Source organism: Vanessa tameamea, chromosome 16, assembly GCF_037043105.1.
Source record: "Vanessa tameamea isolate UH-Manoa-2023 chromosome 16, ilVanTame1 primary haplotype, whole genome shotgun sequence".
NCBI classification, from domain to species: domain Eukaryota; kingdom Metazoa; phylum Arthropoda; class Insecta; order Lepidoptera; family Nymphalidae; genus Vanessa; species Vanessa tameamea.
This window is the reverse complement of record NC_087324.1, coordinates 9,314,129-9,328,310: the sequence shown is the minus strand read 5'-3', so window position 1 is coordinate 9,328,310 and position 14,182 is coordinate 9,314,129. Positions and strand designations below refer to the sequence as shown.

At 32.0% G+C, this 14,182-nt stretch overlaps 2 protein-coding genes across 7 annotated transcripts; one reads left to right on the top strand and one right to left on the bottom strand.

Annotated features, from left to right (window-relative positions):
• Positions 1 to 1,085: 1,085 nt before the first annotated feature.
• On the bottom strand, positions 1,086 to 7,478 carry Tral (trailer hitch). 6 transcript variants are annotated; one of them, XM_064217349.1, is made up of 9 exons: positions 7,233 to 7,478; positions 6,105 to 6,512; positions 5,197 to 5,306; positions 4,338 to 4,521; positions 3,752 to 3,972; positions 3,455 to 3,594; positions 3,113 to 3,289; positions 2,629 to 2,813; positions 1,086 to 2,353 (listed from the first exon to the last, which is right to left on the bottom strand). In XM_064217349.1, the coding sequence occupies exons 1-9, from the start codon at positions 7,351 to 7,353 to the stop codon at positions 2,346 to 2,348; spliced, it is 1,554 nt and encodes a 517-aa protein (XP_064073419.1). In that variant the 5' UTR covers positions 7,354 to 7,478; the 3' UTR covers positions 1,086 to 2,345. The 6 variants fall into 6 exon arrangements, with proteins under 6 accessions (XP_064073419.1, XP_064073422.1, XP_064073421.1 ...); XM_064217352.1 differs by having other exon boundaries at positions 3,785 to 3,972; XM_064217351.1 differs by having other exon boundaries at positions 4,353 to 4,521.
• A 918-nt stretch (positions 7,479 to 8,396) lies between these two features.
• Positions 8,397 to 13,842, top strand: LOC113395613 (condensin complex subunit 2). The gene is made up of 12 exons (XM_026633251.2): positions 8,397 to 8,683; positions 8,770 to 8,931; positions 9,287 to 9,487; positions 9,618 to 9,777; positions 10,039 to 10,147; positions 10,699 to 10,872; positions 11,263 to 11,387; positions 11,840 to 12,049; positions 12,205 to 12,442; positions 12,588 to 12,762; positions 12,984 to 13,094; positions 13,242 to 13,842. Exons 1-12 carry the CDS (start codon positions 8,552 to 8,554, stop codon positions 13,545 to 13,547), a joined length of 2,103 nt encoding a protein of 700 aa, XP_026489036.2. The 5' UTR covers positions 8,397 to 8,551; the 3' UTR covers positions 13,548 to 13,842.
• The last annotated feature ends 340 nt before the right edge of the window (positions 13,843 to 14,182 follow it).

The following is a 14,182-nucleotide window of genomic DNA, read 5'->3' as shown; positions in this document are numbered from 1 at the left end:
GGGTACGCCACTCCGAGCTCCCGGGTTCGATTCCCGGCCGAGTCAATGTAGAAAAAGTACATTAGTTTTCTATGTTGTCTTGTATGTGATGTTGTCCAATATTTATTTATTTTATTTATTTAGAAAAACCAATAAAATTAAAGACTTATTAATTACATCAATAGCTTTAAAAACAAGCTCACGGTTCTTAATTACTTTTAAAGGAAGGAGCGGTAATTGCTTTTATAAGATGCTTATAAGCTATTAAAATAATCCAATTTGCTAAATTCTAAATAAAAAAAAAATGGCGTTACGTTACCTGGTAAAAAAGTTATGTCTTTGTTTAGTACCGTTTTTATCAGAACTTGTGGGTGATAGGCTTTATGCATTATATACTAAACGTAATATACGGTTGTGTACATATTTTCTTCTCGTAATAGTAGTTTTAAGAACGGTATTTATATTTTTTAAAGTGTTTTATAAATTGTAATATAAATTAGGTCCTAAGGTCTTGTATTGACTCTCACTCATGTATGTAATTATTGGAATTTCTTATCATATTATAGTTATTTAGAGCATGTATTTGAGTAATGAATAACACTGAATTATTAAGAGTTACGAATGTATGACATGGTACGCATTTATACGTGTTGACGGCATCGTGAATGTTTTGAAAAACCAGACTTTACTAATATAAATTCTCTACTTATCTAGTTCAGTATGTTTCTTTTCCTATACGAAATTTTAAGATAATTCTATTAAAATTGATACTTAGCAACACAAGTTAAGTAAGTGACTTTAATTATAAATAGCTTTATTGATGTATCATTGTACCAAAAGATGCCCCAGACTTATTTTGTTTGGGTAGTATGATCCTTATAAAACACTTTTGTACTTAGGTAATTGTTACAATCTGTTTTACTTGTGTATTGGTAAAACACGATTATGGTAACCCGTTGTTTTGAGAATTTTTTATATGTTTTATAAACATTTTGTACTTTTGTTATTTAAAACTATCGCTAAGTACACTCGGTACAAGCTTGAGTTTTAATTTGCAATAAAAAGAATTTGAAAATATAAAGATGTTTTAATCAAATAGCCATATGGAAGATTTGTAGTAAATGTATATTTCCGTATTAATACAATCACCAGGTACAGTTTTTGAGTTACAGATTTACAAATATATTGCATTTTGTCAAAAAATTTATTTCGATAATCCGCACAAAACGGAACTTTAGCCAATCGACTTTAAAATTTACAATATAATGATCGCAATTTGATATGAGAAACAAAGGAGTCCTTATTTAAACAAATATTATCATAAAATTTGTGTGATAAAACACTTTGAATCACTGCAGCTCAATCTGGCTGTAATCCTCGTGGCAGATCACAATTCAGTTCAACATTAACAAATCTTCACCTACTATCACAAACTACACTCCAGTGAGACTGCCACAGGATCATGCCAGCAGTCCTACTATCACATTTCATTTACTCTAAAACTAACAATAAAAAATGACAGTCAATAAATCACATCGAATCATTGCAAGGATTTTTAATTTGAGCCGAAACACCTCAAGTACTTTAGTAAACACTAATAAATTTTTCTACATTCATAAGAAAACCTGTCCAGCAGAAAGGATCAAACGCACTCAAGGGTATTTCTATAAGCTCATTTTTACTATAATCTAGTAGGACTGCTGTAACACTGACCATTGCGTCATTGCTTACAAAAAAAATTAAAAATGCAATGACACTTTGGAAAAAATAAAAACACATTTATAATCTAACTCTCGTTACAATTCTTAATAGGCACAAATGCGCGTAATAGGTGAGAAGCTAGGACAAAAAAAATATAAAGATTTTTTGGGCATATTATAAATAAAGATTTCAATTATACAATGCACGGCTCTATATTCTTTACAAAAGGCAACAATTACAATAAATGATATTGAAACCTCACATCACAGAATTTAGCCTAATATCGTATCGGTCGACTTGTGACAAGATTCGAGAGGTCAATACAGCCCATTGACTGAATGTGTGGCTCACCTATTCATATACTTACACCGCGCTAGCCATAAGCGCCTGGACGAAGACGATTTGTTCTGTCGCATGCTTACGGGAAATCATTTCTAACACCTTCCTTATATTGGATACAACACTATCACACCATAGCAATGTCCATCACTTAATTCCTAACCTTGTTATGTCTTCCCGTATTACAGCTCCCTTTACATATTTAAATCGATTACATAATTACACACTTCAATCACCAACATACACTTTTCCGTTACTTATCCATTTGTGATTAGTCCTCGCGATAATAAATTAAGATTCAGTATACTCTTCACGTCATTTGACCCCTACTTCGCTGAAAAAGAATAAAATTCTGTCAAATTCATTTATATTTATTATTATTATTTAGCTTGCCTTCTGTATGTAACCTTATAATATTATGTCATGAAATCAAATAACTAAATATAATCATTTAATATTTTGTTTCAAGTCAAAGAGGCTTTACCCTGTCAAACACAAAATTAAACTTCTATCAAGTTTATTAGTAATTATAAAGATTTTTTTCATAGCAAATATGGCTTTAAAAATAACTAGACACATTTATCTTTATTATATAAGTTGAGTATGTACCTGCAGCGGAGGCTTGTTGCGACGATGGCTGTACGGATGCAGAGGCAGCGGGCGCGTTGTTGCGGCGTTGTTGGTTATGTTGATTGTGTTGGTTGTGGTGGTTGTTATTCATGTTGCCACTGTTGTTGTGGTTGAGTCGACCGCGCCCGCCTCGCATCGGCCTCCAGCTGGGGAAGTAAGACATACTATCCTCTGAGTTATGGTTACTGTTCTCAAGCATTTATTTATTATTTAGGAGTTGAAAAAATATGCAAGCAGAAAAACAGCATACATTAAATTAAAAAAATATATTTTACCTTAAGAATTCCATAAATGTTATTTCAATTCTATTATTTCATGATAAAATATGTTATAATACAAATATAATAATTCTTCTATAATATTGTGTAAGTAATACTTTTTAAGTATTTATTTACTGTACTACTGGTTTGTAGGCTAAATGCATTGATACAAATAAGTAGTTCTCCATAAGCCATGAACTCACGGATGGTGCGGGTGCGCGTGTGGGTGCGCGTGCGGGTGCGGGTGCGGGTTGTGCGGCGGGTGGCGCCAGGTGGCCCGCGGGCGCCAAGCTCCGCGACGCGCCGACGCTACGCCGAACGTCTCAGAGTTCAGCTTACGCTCCGTTCTCCAGTCCGTTCGCTGGCTGCGACCCTTTGACCTAGAGATACGATAAATTCCTATACTGTTAATGACCTTAGTTAGTTTAATCCTAAGCAAATAAAAAGTCTGTATAACATGATAAATAATTATGATGATAACAATTAAATTAACCTAGGTTAAAAAACTAGGTTTTATTTTAGGTAGGTATTACTACTTTACTCACCTTTCCACAGCCTCACAGGAAATATTATCAAAGAAGCTCTTCTTTTTATCATAGCCAGTAAATGCAAGATTGTCTTCTTCTAACTCGGGTTCACCAGCTCCAGTTTCATTACCAGAATCATCCTTCTTGTCCACTTCACCCTTTAAGATCAACGAATATTAATTACTGTTGAAATTTAGCATAAAAATTTACCACAAATAAGTATCATATTATAATAGAAGCATAATATTAAAATGCTGATCATGAATGTTAAATAAATATGTATATCTAAAATATTTGGGAAATTTTATATTGTACCATTTTCTCTTTTAAATCTTCTAAGTCTCTTACTTCAACTTTAACATCAGCATCCGAGATCTTAGCCTTTGCCAGCTGGCTGCGGAGTTCTTCAAACTCAGTATTAGCTTGCTCAAAATCATAGTCATTGTCAAATTTGAGCGTGTTTTTGTTACGAGGCACGAAGCCACGGCCACGTCCACGTGACCTTCCCCTCCATCCACCACGGTTGTAATTTTGCACTGAAGGAATATTTATATTTATTAGTCAATACAATTTATATAATTATATTTAAGTTTTTATAATAATAATAATTCATAAAAGAAATAGTAATGTTCACGTAAAACCTCATGAACACTTGTAACCTGTGCAAACAATTTCAATTCATTAATTTCATTGATAAAAAATATTAAAATTATGTAAGAAAAGAAAAAAAACAAAACACAATACAAAAAAAAAGTATTTTTTCTTTAAAACCAAACATCTAAAACTATTTTTTTGGTCTACTACGAAAAAAAAAGTGTGACCATGCAACTACTTAACTCTTACCTTAACTTTTTTCTTTTCATACACATGGGTGACATATAACAACATAAGTGCATCTTACTTTCAACATGCTCACCAGGCTGGTGATTGTGCATCTGTGGAGGCTGCGATCCGCTAGGCTGTCGCTGGCGTGTGCGAGAGAGAGGTCGCGGGCGCTGGCCAGTCGGCTTGGCGGAAGGGCCACCGCTGGTGCTCGTGCGTCGGCTGTCACGCTGGCCCGAACCACTAGCTCCAGAGCCCGCCTGCTAACAATGTAAAGTGTTCAGTAAATGAAGAAATCTGGATAATACCAGTATCTAACACTGTGCAATGTGGTTAGGTTTGGTCTAGTAGTCGTAATCGTTGGTAGTCTTTGCTTTGTGCAAGCCTGTCAGGAGGTATTCAACCACAAAACAGCAATACTTAGTATTATTGTGTTCTGGTTTGAAGAGTAAGTGAGCTGGTGTAACTACAGGAACAAGCTTGGAATTATTCATATTTTTTACAGCACCAATGTCAATGGGTGGTAGTCACCACTTACCATCAGGTGGTCCATTTTTCTGTCTGCCTACCTATATTATATTAGCCAATTTCAACAAATAGGTGCCAAAGAGCCAGCCTAAGATATTTTTGTTACATGATAGAATAGGAGTTGCGTGTTTTGTAATTATGAATTTGAAAAGTTATTTAAAATCATAGTATATTTATATTTTAATATAGATATATATATATATGTAAATATATATTTTATTAACATTTAAGCCTCTATACATTATTATAGTAAAAATATTGTTGTTGCAATAATTTTGTGTGTGTTAAATGTTGTATTAAATTTTACATGTCTGATACATAATATCAACAGATAAATAAATTTGTTATTATTTCCTTTTTCTACTACCACTTTCTTAAGATTATTAGTAAAGGACCCTTAGTTATGTTACCTGAGTGCCTTGATCAGCTGTAGGGCTCTTCCTATGTCCCACGGCAGCTGGAGTACCAGATCGAGAAGCACTTTGTTGAGAACCACCTCCAATAAGATCTAACATCGAACCTGTAATTAATAAATATTATGATTAGTTTTTTTTGAAGGAATATAAACCTCACCATAGCCATAGCATCATAACAGCATAAGCATATTGTCGTATTTTTGTGCTAAGGTAAAGCACCTTATAAGCAAAATATACTGATACCATCTACAAAATAAATAACAAAATTTTACTTTAAAAAAATACATATTACATGATAAATGTATGATGAATATAGTGCTATAATTTGAAAACAGCCTATAAAGAGAATATTAAACACAGAAGGCCAATAAAAAATTCATTCATAAAAACTCATTTTATAGTCTTCTGTTGATCTTCTTAGCCAGCCTTCCTAGCCTAGCTTCTAGCCTTTATAAATATAAAAAAAAGCAAAAAATACTATGTATAAGTAATACTTTGATATCCTTTTTTTGCAAGTAACAGACCAAGGGAAATGCAGATTGCGATTTTGATTGGTTATTTTATGCATGTTTATTAGATAGCTAGAATTATTTATTATTAATTATTATTGGAAAAAAAGACAAAATTATTATTTTCAGCCATTTCAACAAAGTGACATCTTTGAGGATATAAAAACAAAAGTTACTTAATTTTGTTAAGTTCTGCCTAATTTGAATGTTAGAAACAGAAATTTATCACCTTCTCCAGAATTAATTTGAAATTCAAGCATTTAGAGAAAATATATGTATAATAAAAATATATCTAACATAATGGATGATGATGAAAATAAGTAAGGTGAATGTGCTAGGAAAATCGCAAGCATAGCATTTTAGGAAGCTGAAGCGAAATTATCTAATGAAAACCTTGGTCTTTCACTTGATTGTGATGCACCACTCCTGATCCAATTGGTGCATTAACAGGTTGAGGTTGTGGTGTCAAATCCACGGAGGTTTGTGGGGATAACTCACTGGTCTTGCTGAGCTGAGGGTGAACACTCCCAGGAAAGCCAGCCATGGGGTGATATTGAGGATATTGCGTCTGTCCAACGACAGGGTGGTTGTACTGCCCTGTATACTGCCCCTGTCCACCGGTCCCAAGGGACGGTGGTACAGACATCTGCACAATGGCTGGATCATTTGGCAATGAAGGCACATTGTTCAGAACTCTAATATCCTTTATATCTGATCCACGGAATAAGATGTAGTCGTAGACTTGACTTTGCGGTGCCACTGGGTATTGGGTCTCTCGATCCTCAGTACCAAATGATCGCACTGAAATGAAGAATTAACACTTTATTAATCAGTTTAAAAATGTGAAAGCAGAAATTTGATGACAAGCTTTTTTTCTAAAATATTTACCTACATGATAACCATAAATCTAAATAAGTATGATGCTCATAATTTATATATTATAAAATATATTCATATTTATACAAAGATTCTACAAATCTTAAACAATTTAAAGATATTAGTTCTACTATTTGTTGAGATTTAAGCATATGTTATTAATAATGCATAACAAGCTCAAACCAAAGTTTTTGTTATATTATTATTTCTACAATTACATTTGTGTGATAGGTGTAATTGTTAAAATCAAATTGGAATCCTCTAACGCTAAACTTATTGTTTACAAGAACAAATCGTTATCAACGTCATCAATGTGAAACCGCGGTCACAATGGTTCAGCAAGATTTTAAAGTGAGGGTAGTATCAAAACAATGTGGTAAAGCAGATAATTATCTTAAAAAGCATATCATTGAACAGTATTTTACATAATTATAAAAAGTTAATTAAACTATTTCAAGACTTTAAACAATATAAGCGGTTTGAACATTAGGAGGGAAACTAGACTATTTGGTTCATGAAATTTTGTAATAATTCGATTGAAAATTATATATTTCTATAGATTCCAATAAATTACAATAACATAACGGAAGGTTTTGATAGAAAATAATACATTACAGGACAACAAGCATCCATTTGTCAACTTACCGCTAGCTAAAGCGATGGTACATTCCTGAGGATCGACGGTGAAGAGTCGGCCTTCGTAACGAATATCTGCTTTCGATATTAGGCTTATCTTGGAGCCCAATTCAGGCATACCAGAACTCATAATGTCACTTTAGAAATTAACTTCCGATGACGAAGATTTTTAAGGATATTGTCGACCGTAAACTAACAGCCAGCGAATAAAATGACTGACGGGAAGTTGGCAACAAGCGGGGCGTTTACAAACAGCTGAGGATATAGATAAAAAATAAACTTTCGAAGCAATACGGGGCTCTGTACATGGCATATGACTTGTAATATTATAAATATATTGAGTTATACTTGCCTTTTTAACATATATATTATGAACATCAATAAAAAATACTTCACAGTTTGTAAATAAAAATAAAGATATAAATTTATTAAAATGATTCCACATACAATTATTATAAATTCCAATAATCCAAATAAAAATGAAAATATTGTACAAATATTTAAAACTCATTCTTAATATTACATATTTAATGGTAGTGATTATAATTATAATCGAATACATTATATTATTTATAACCACTAAATTTTATTTATGTATGCGAACACAAAATATATTTTCTATTATCATCATCATCCTCCTGCCCTTATCCCATATTTTTACTATATTATATATAAACTATTTTTTTACATAAATATGAATTGTAAATATAATTATTTAAGTTGTAAAGCCTCAACAAAAATCAGATATTTTTTGATAATTTAGTTCTGTTAGTATCATATTTTTTTATTATTTTTGATGTCCGATTAATTATGCTTGGAAACTTTCTTTACAGTCATTCATTATAATAATAGTCCTTATCAAACGGACAATTTTGATTGAATTATAATTTATAAGTATACGTAAACTTGTAAATAGTACTCTCATTGCTATTGTGATCTAATTATTTAGCCCAACAGGCCGAATACTCTGGCCCAATGTGTACTAGAAGCTTAAATTTTAACAGAATAAAACTATTTGAATAAGCATAATTTGTTTTATTTTTTAATTCCTCATTAATCTTTATACTGTATTTTGGTAAGGGAAGCGCTAACAAAATCAGCTTTGTAATATAATTAGAACTTAATATATTTTTATCTACATTTTTGATTGATTCTATAGCCATGTAATTTTTTAATCTGTAAAGGTTGGATCTGTCCGTTGAGTTTTTAATTTTATAAACATTAAACGTTTACTGATTTCCTAAATTAATATACGTTAATTGTATTTTTAAGTTATTGTTAATGTGCATTGTATTGAGTTAATTTACGGTGTTGTATACTTATGTGCAATGATGGTTGAAAATCCAATTACATCAACACCTGCTAGTTTGTCAAGATTAAGTGTTGGCGGCAGTGGAAATAGTTCAATACGAAGAAGGAGTTTAATTCCACAAACTCGCATAACAAAATTAAAAGATGAGGTATACATTATTTAATAACAAATTACGAAAGTAAATCATTGTCATACATTCCGAAACTCATGCTATTAACATTTAATGTTTTCAAGGAGCGAAATGATGACGAAGCCGAGAGGTCTTCCCTGGTGGCTTCAGAACGAGCGGTGGCTACTCCAACACCTCTTGCTTCCCCGCGTAGAGGCAGGGACACAATGTCATCTTCTCCACAGAAAGAGCATTTCCAGGGATGCTTAAAACTTTATGCGGAAAATGTTAGTTTAAATAGAAAAAGTATTCAACTGTCCTAATTTCATTATTAAAGCCTCAAATCAAAATAAAATTATATTGAGATGTTAGACAATATCAATAAAATTGCATAAATATGATTGTAACTGGAAATACTAATTAGTATTTTTAAATTTCTAGTCCAATATACAAATATAATAGTAAATAAACAATGCACATTTCTAATAGAATTATTTACTTGATTTATTTTGATTCTCCTGATAATTCAAAAGTGTTTATGAGAGTCCATTTAAATTTAGTATTTTATCCTCAGAAAATATTCAAAAAATAGGATATAGGATTTTTCTTATGTCTAAACTCTGATAAGTGTCTATTTTGCAGAAAATAAATAAGGACAATGCATGGAATCTACAGCTCATTGACTTTATGACTTCTATGTTACGGCGGCATGATACCCGAATGGACAATCTCCAAACCGCATCTACAGTGGTAGATGCATCAGCTAGAATCTACTCATTTAGGGTAGATGCTGTGCACTATGATGTTCTTAAGATGGCTGGTGGATTGAGCAAGGCTGCTCAGGTTAGTTAAACTACATTTTGTATGATGAAGCAATATTTCCACTTAACTATTTATATAAATATTAAATTCTTTGTACAATATTTTTTTTAATTTATTTTTCCTTCACCTATTTATTGAAACTGCTTATTAGACTAAAAGGGGTAAAAAAGATGATGATATTGGTACCCAAGATGAAAACCCAGCAGATGGAGAAACGGCTGCACCTAAAAAGAAAAAGAAAAGATCTAAAGGTGCAATAGCTTCTAATCCTGAAGTGTTTAATGGAGACTTTGAGGCCAATGACTGTGTAGGTGAGTTGATAATATTTACATTTTTTTTTACTGGTACACTCAAAGTTTTCACATGCAAGTACAAACACTTTCCCATATAAAATAGGCTGATATGCACCTTAACCACCTTCCAAAGATATTGCTAAAGTATTGACATTAGCAGTAGAATATCTAAGAAATGAGTGATACCAACCCAAGATACGCTTGTAGTCCTTACACTCCTAACAAAAAAACTACTTTAAAAAAAAAAAAAATTGACTATATTTATTTTTAATTTTATAGATCCATTCTTCGAGCGGCTTGCAGCTACAACAGGTGATGTTACATCATCAAACAGAGCCTTTAATGCAACACTGCCTATTCATGACAAAACATTAGCATTAATTTTAAGGTAATTTCATTGTTTTATTAATACTTAAAAAAATAATAAATTTCAATATAAAACATACAAGATGGTGCAGTGTATAGAAATTGTGAAACTTAGCAATAATATCTTGAGTTTAGATGGTATAAAGTCTTCACTCTGGAGAATGATGGAAAAAATGTTGTGGAAGCCTGAATTCAATTCTGTCAAAAGTTTAAAATCCAACCAGCAGAGAAGCAGTTTGTTGGTAAACTTATATTTTAAAATAAGAGAACAACTGCTCAGAGGTGGCATATTTATATCCTAGTATTTTATAATTAAAACAAGCTTTCAACCTTATATAATAAATTCTATAAATACATTTTTGCTAATAAGCTAAAAGGCTAAACAATTTAACAATTCTGCCTATGCATCTAATATACATAAACTTAATAGGTTATTGCAATACTACCATTGCTATAATAGGTAGTTACTATCACAGGAAGTTAAATTAGGGTTCCCATAAAATGCCAAAAAAATATATTTAAAATAAATGGCAAAAATTATTATTCCTATTAACAAAACTGAATTTATTTTAGGACAGATGATCGTTTCTTAGAGCCAATAAAAGAGAATATACCAGCAGGCATAGACTTGAAAGAGCGAACAACAATAGCATTGAAGCTGCTCCCAGCTTTTCAAGAAAATGATCAGCTCTGTGAGCCCTTTTCTAGTTTCTCTATTAACAATTGGGATCCAGAAACCGAAGATACGTAAGTGATAAATATGAGATAAAATTTTTTTAAATACTTAAAAGGAAAGCAGTTAATGCAAATAGTTAACCTATCATATAGTTCAAATAGAATTATTGTAGTAATTTTGCTCATATAAACTGACACTTTAATAAATAATAATGGATAAACCTTAAGAACTATAAATCTATTATGATATCAACAAGCATGGTGTTCATTGTGCCTGTATTTACACTGGATCACTCACCATACAAATCAGAACACAGGTTAGCTAATTGGATATTTATAATGATTGACAACCATTGTAATTGTAATACCATTGCACACTTTTTGTCTACATAATAAAGCCAACCATTTTTCAATCATTTTGTGACTATTTGTTCCCTTTTGTAACTTTTGAATATGTTGCAGGGACAATCGCATTACAAATTGGGTAGAAGACAACAGATTGAATCTGTCTCAACAAGCTCTCGCTTTTGATGTAAATGCAGAAGTGGAGCCTATACCACTGGATGAAATTCATAATGACTTACATGGTATGTGTTTAAAATCTAAATATTTATTTATTGATCATAAATTATAAATAGAATCTATAGGTATATAACTTTTACATAATTGGTTTTATCAAATGTAATCTTAATATATTTTTAATTTGCATGCATTATGATATAATAAAAAATAAACATACAGCAATATACATAAAGTGTAACAAAAGGGTCCTTCAATTCTTCTTTAAACATTCATTTTTGGTAGCTGTTTAGCTAAAATAAAATCCACCATCAGATTCCATTAAAAAGTCGACTTTGTGATTGTCTGATGTGTATCAATGATCTAATTTGGTCAACTTTCGACATAACCTTAGGTAGATTATTATTTTATAATTTTTTGGCTTAATTAAAGTGAAGCAACTCTGTGTTTCTACTTCAAAGTTGAAAAATATTTTTTACGGTTAGGAACGCGTGAAATGAATCAGTAGATATTTGAATAGATGACGAGCCCCTGGGCGGCATCGAGAGCGAGGAAGAGGCGGACGTGGCCGTGGCGGCCTTCGTGGCGCGCATCGCCCCCGCGCCGCTCGCGCGCCTCGCCGACATGCGGCCCAGCGCGCCGCACCACTCGCGCCTCGAGTACTCCTACAGCACCGCCATCGTCGCCGCCTGGGCCGGGCCTTCGCACTGGCGTCTCAAGAACAACAGAGGTGCTGACAATTATTAATAATTGACAATCATATATAGTTTATTTCATTATTCTACGACATATACATATATATATATATTTGATGGCTATAATTATCCCTGATATCGTAATTATTTATTAATAGGGCATTATATTAAATACATGTTAAATTTACAGCGTCAAAAATGTCTGAAAGAACGCAGTCAATGGCAGGTAGACTGACTGTCGAAGGCAAGAAGCCAGCGCGAACGAAAAGGCAATTAGATTTTATGGGGTGTGGACTTGCGTTTGATGCGCGTACAACGAATGTTCCCGACTATGAGCCAACTCAACCTACAAAAATCATGATCAGCAGAAAGACCCTAGCTACTGGACATACTTGGAATGAAGCTAATTTTAAAACACCAATTGATAGGTAACAAAGTTTTTTATTACTCTGAAGCCGTAACAGAATTGCAACAGCGCTTTGACGGTAGTTCATTAAAAATTAAAGTAAAATAGTGATTGCATCATTATAAATAATAAAAATATTTTTCCTATATCATATCTTTATTTTTCAGAGGACTAGATGAGTCACATTTTCGTAAACTGTTTCTACGACGCAATGTATTGATGATGCGCGATAAAGATGCAGAGTTGAGCAAACGTAATACTGAACCCGTCACTGTAGAAGAAACTAAAGATTACGATTACAACAATGAGAACGATGCGTCCTATTGTCCTAACCATGTGCCGGTATTTAAAATATTTAAAATTTATTTAATGTTTATTACTTACGCTTAAATGTTAATCAACAATACAAATTAAACAGTAATCCGAGACTTTTTATTTGTATATTAGATAATGCGATAATAGCTTACAAAAGCAATTCAGAAATTTTAAAATAATACAAAATAAAATTTGACATTCAACCAAGATTAACTTGAATTAAGTAGAAAATATTTTTAAATCATCAGGATGGCGAGGAATGGGGTAACGAAGATGCTACAGCAGCTGGAGAATTACATGATCAAGTTAAAGCTATGGAATCGGAGGAGATTGGGGATATGTTAGAACCACCAACTAAGGTGTGTAAGAATACTGAAATAACAAATTTTTCTCTTATATTAATTCGTAAGATATGTCGAGTTGTTATAATTTTATTATATGTATATGCTGACATAAAATACTTAATTTTCACAAATCATTATTTAACAATCTAATCTCTGTAACAGGTTGCGAAGATCTTCATACCTTATGCTATGCGTGCGAAAAAAGTTGACATGAAGCAATTAAAGCATTGCACTTGGAAAATGCTAACAGAAGAAACACCTGAAGGAGAAAAAGAAGATGTTTCAAAGACTACATTTTGTTCCATATATTCACGGCTACCAAATAAGTTATCAACTAACATGAGAGAATCATTAAGTGTTCCACTCGCTTTATTATCAGTTCTACATTTGGCAAATGAAAAAGGTCTTATATTAGAAAAGAGAGATGATTTAAAAGATATAGGTATTTTAGGTCTTATTAAAAACTGAGACCTGTTTTTTGTATTTAATTGAGAAATATTTTCTCATGTAGCTAAAGATCGACTCATTTTTGCTAAATAGTTGTAAACTAATGACTTTGTTATGCTGTTGCCATATTAATTTAGGGTTTTCCTTCAATTACCAGTGCTGGACATTTATTCTGTAAATATAGTTTGGTATGGTCTTGCCCTTTTTTATTGAACAATGAAGTTTCTGTTCTAATATTGTACAAATCTTTTTATGTGTTTATTTTGTATTCTTTATTATCCATATTGAATAATATCAAAAAATAAAAGTATGATACGATACATTATTTTTTTTTGCCACCTCTGTAAAATTAACTATAACTAACATTAGTTATTCATGAAACTTGGTGAAGTGTTCTGCGTGTACCAGCCGAAACCCTGGTCCAAAAAATATAAGAATTTTAATAGAACCCTCCAATGCTATAGCATACTCTGAATTATTTTTGACGTGGACGAGAAATGAATGTATGAAGGAATGTTTATAGAAGCTAATTTTTTCCATCAATATCACAGGCATTATAAGCGTTGTATATAAATAAAACTTCAGACTAAAATATTAAAAAATAATTGCTAACTCAGTTTTAATTTCCTTATAATAAAATTAAACACCACCGTCCC

Excerpts from the sequence above, each read along its gene's own strand:
- LOC113395613 (XM_026633251.2), top strand. The coding sequence starts at position 8,552 with ATGATGGTTGAAAATCCAATTACATCAACACCTGCTAGTTTGTCAAGA. Across the intron at positions 9,778-10,038 it reads TGAGGCCAATGACTGTGTAG|ATCCATTCTTCGAGCGGCTT; the intron begins GTGAGTTGATAA and ends TTAATTTTATAG. Across the intron at positions 11,388-11,839 it reads AATTCATAATGACTTACATG|ATGACGAGCCCCTGGGCGGC; the intron begins GTATGTGTTTAA and ends ATATTTGAATAG.
- Tral (XM_064217349.1), bottom strand. The coding sequence starts at position 7,353 with ATGAGTTCTGGTATGCCTGAATTGGGCTCCAAGATAAGCCTAATATCG. Across the intron at positions 5,307-6,104 it reads CAATCAAGTGAAAGACCAAG|GTTCGATGTTAGATCTTATT; the intron begins GTTTTCATTAGA and ends TATTAATTACAG. Across the intron at positions 2,814-3,112 it reads CACGCGCACCCGCACCATCC|TATGTCTTACTTCCCCAGCT; the intron begins GTGAGTTCATGG and ends CTCAGAGGATAG.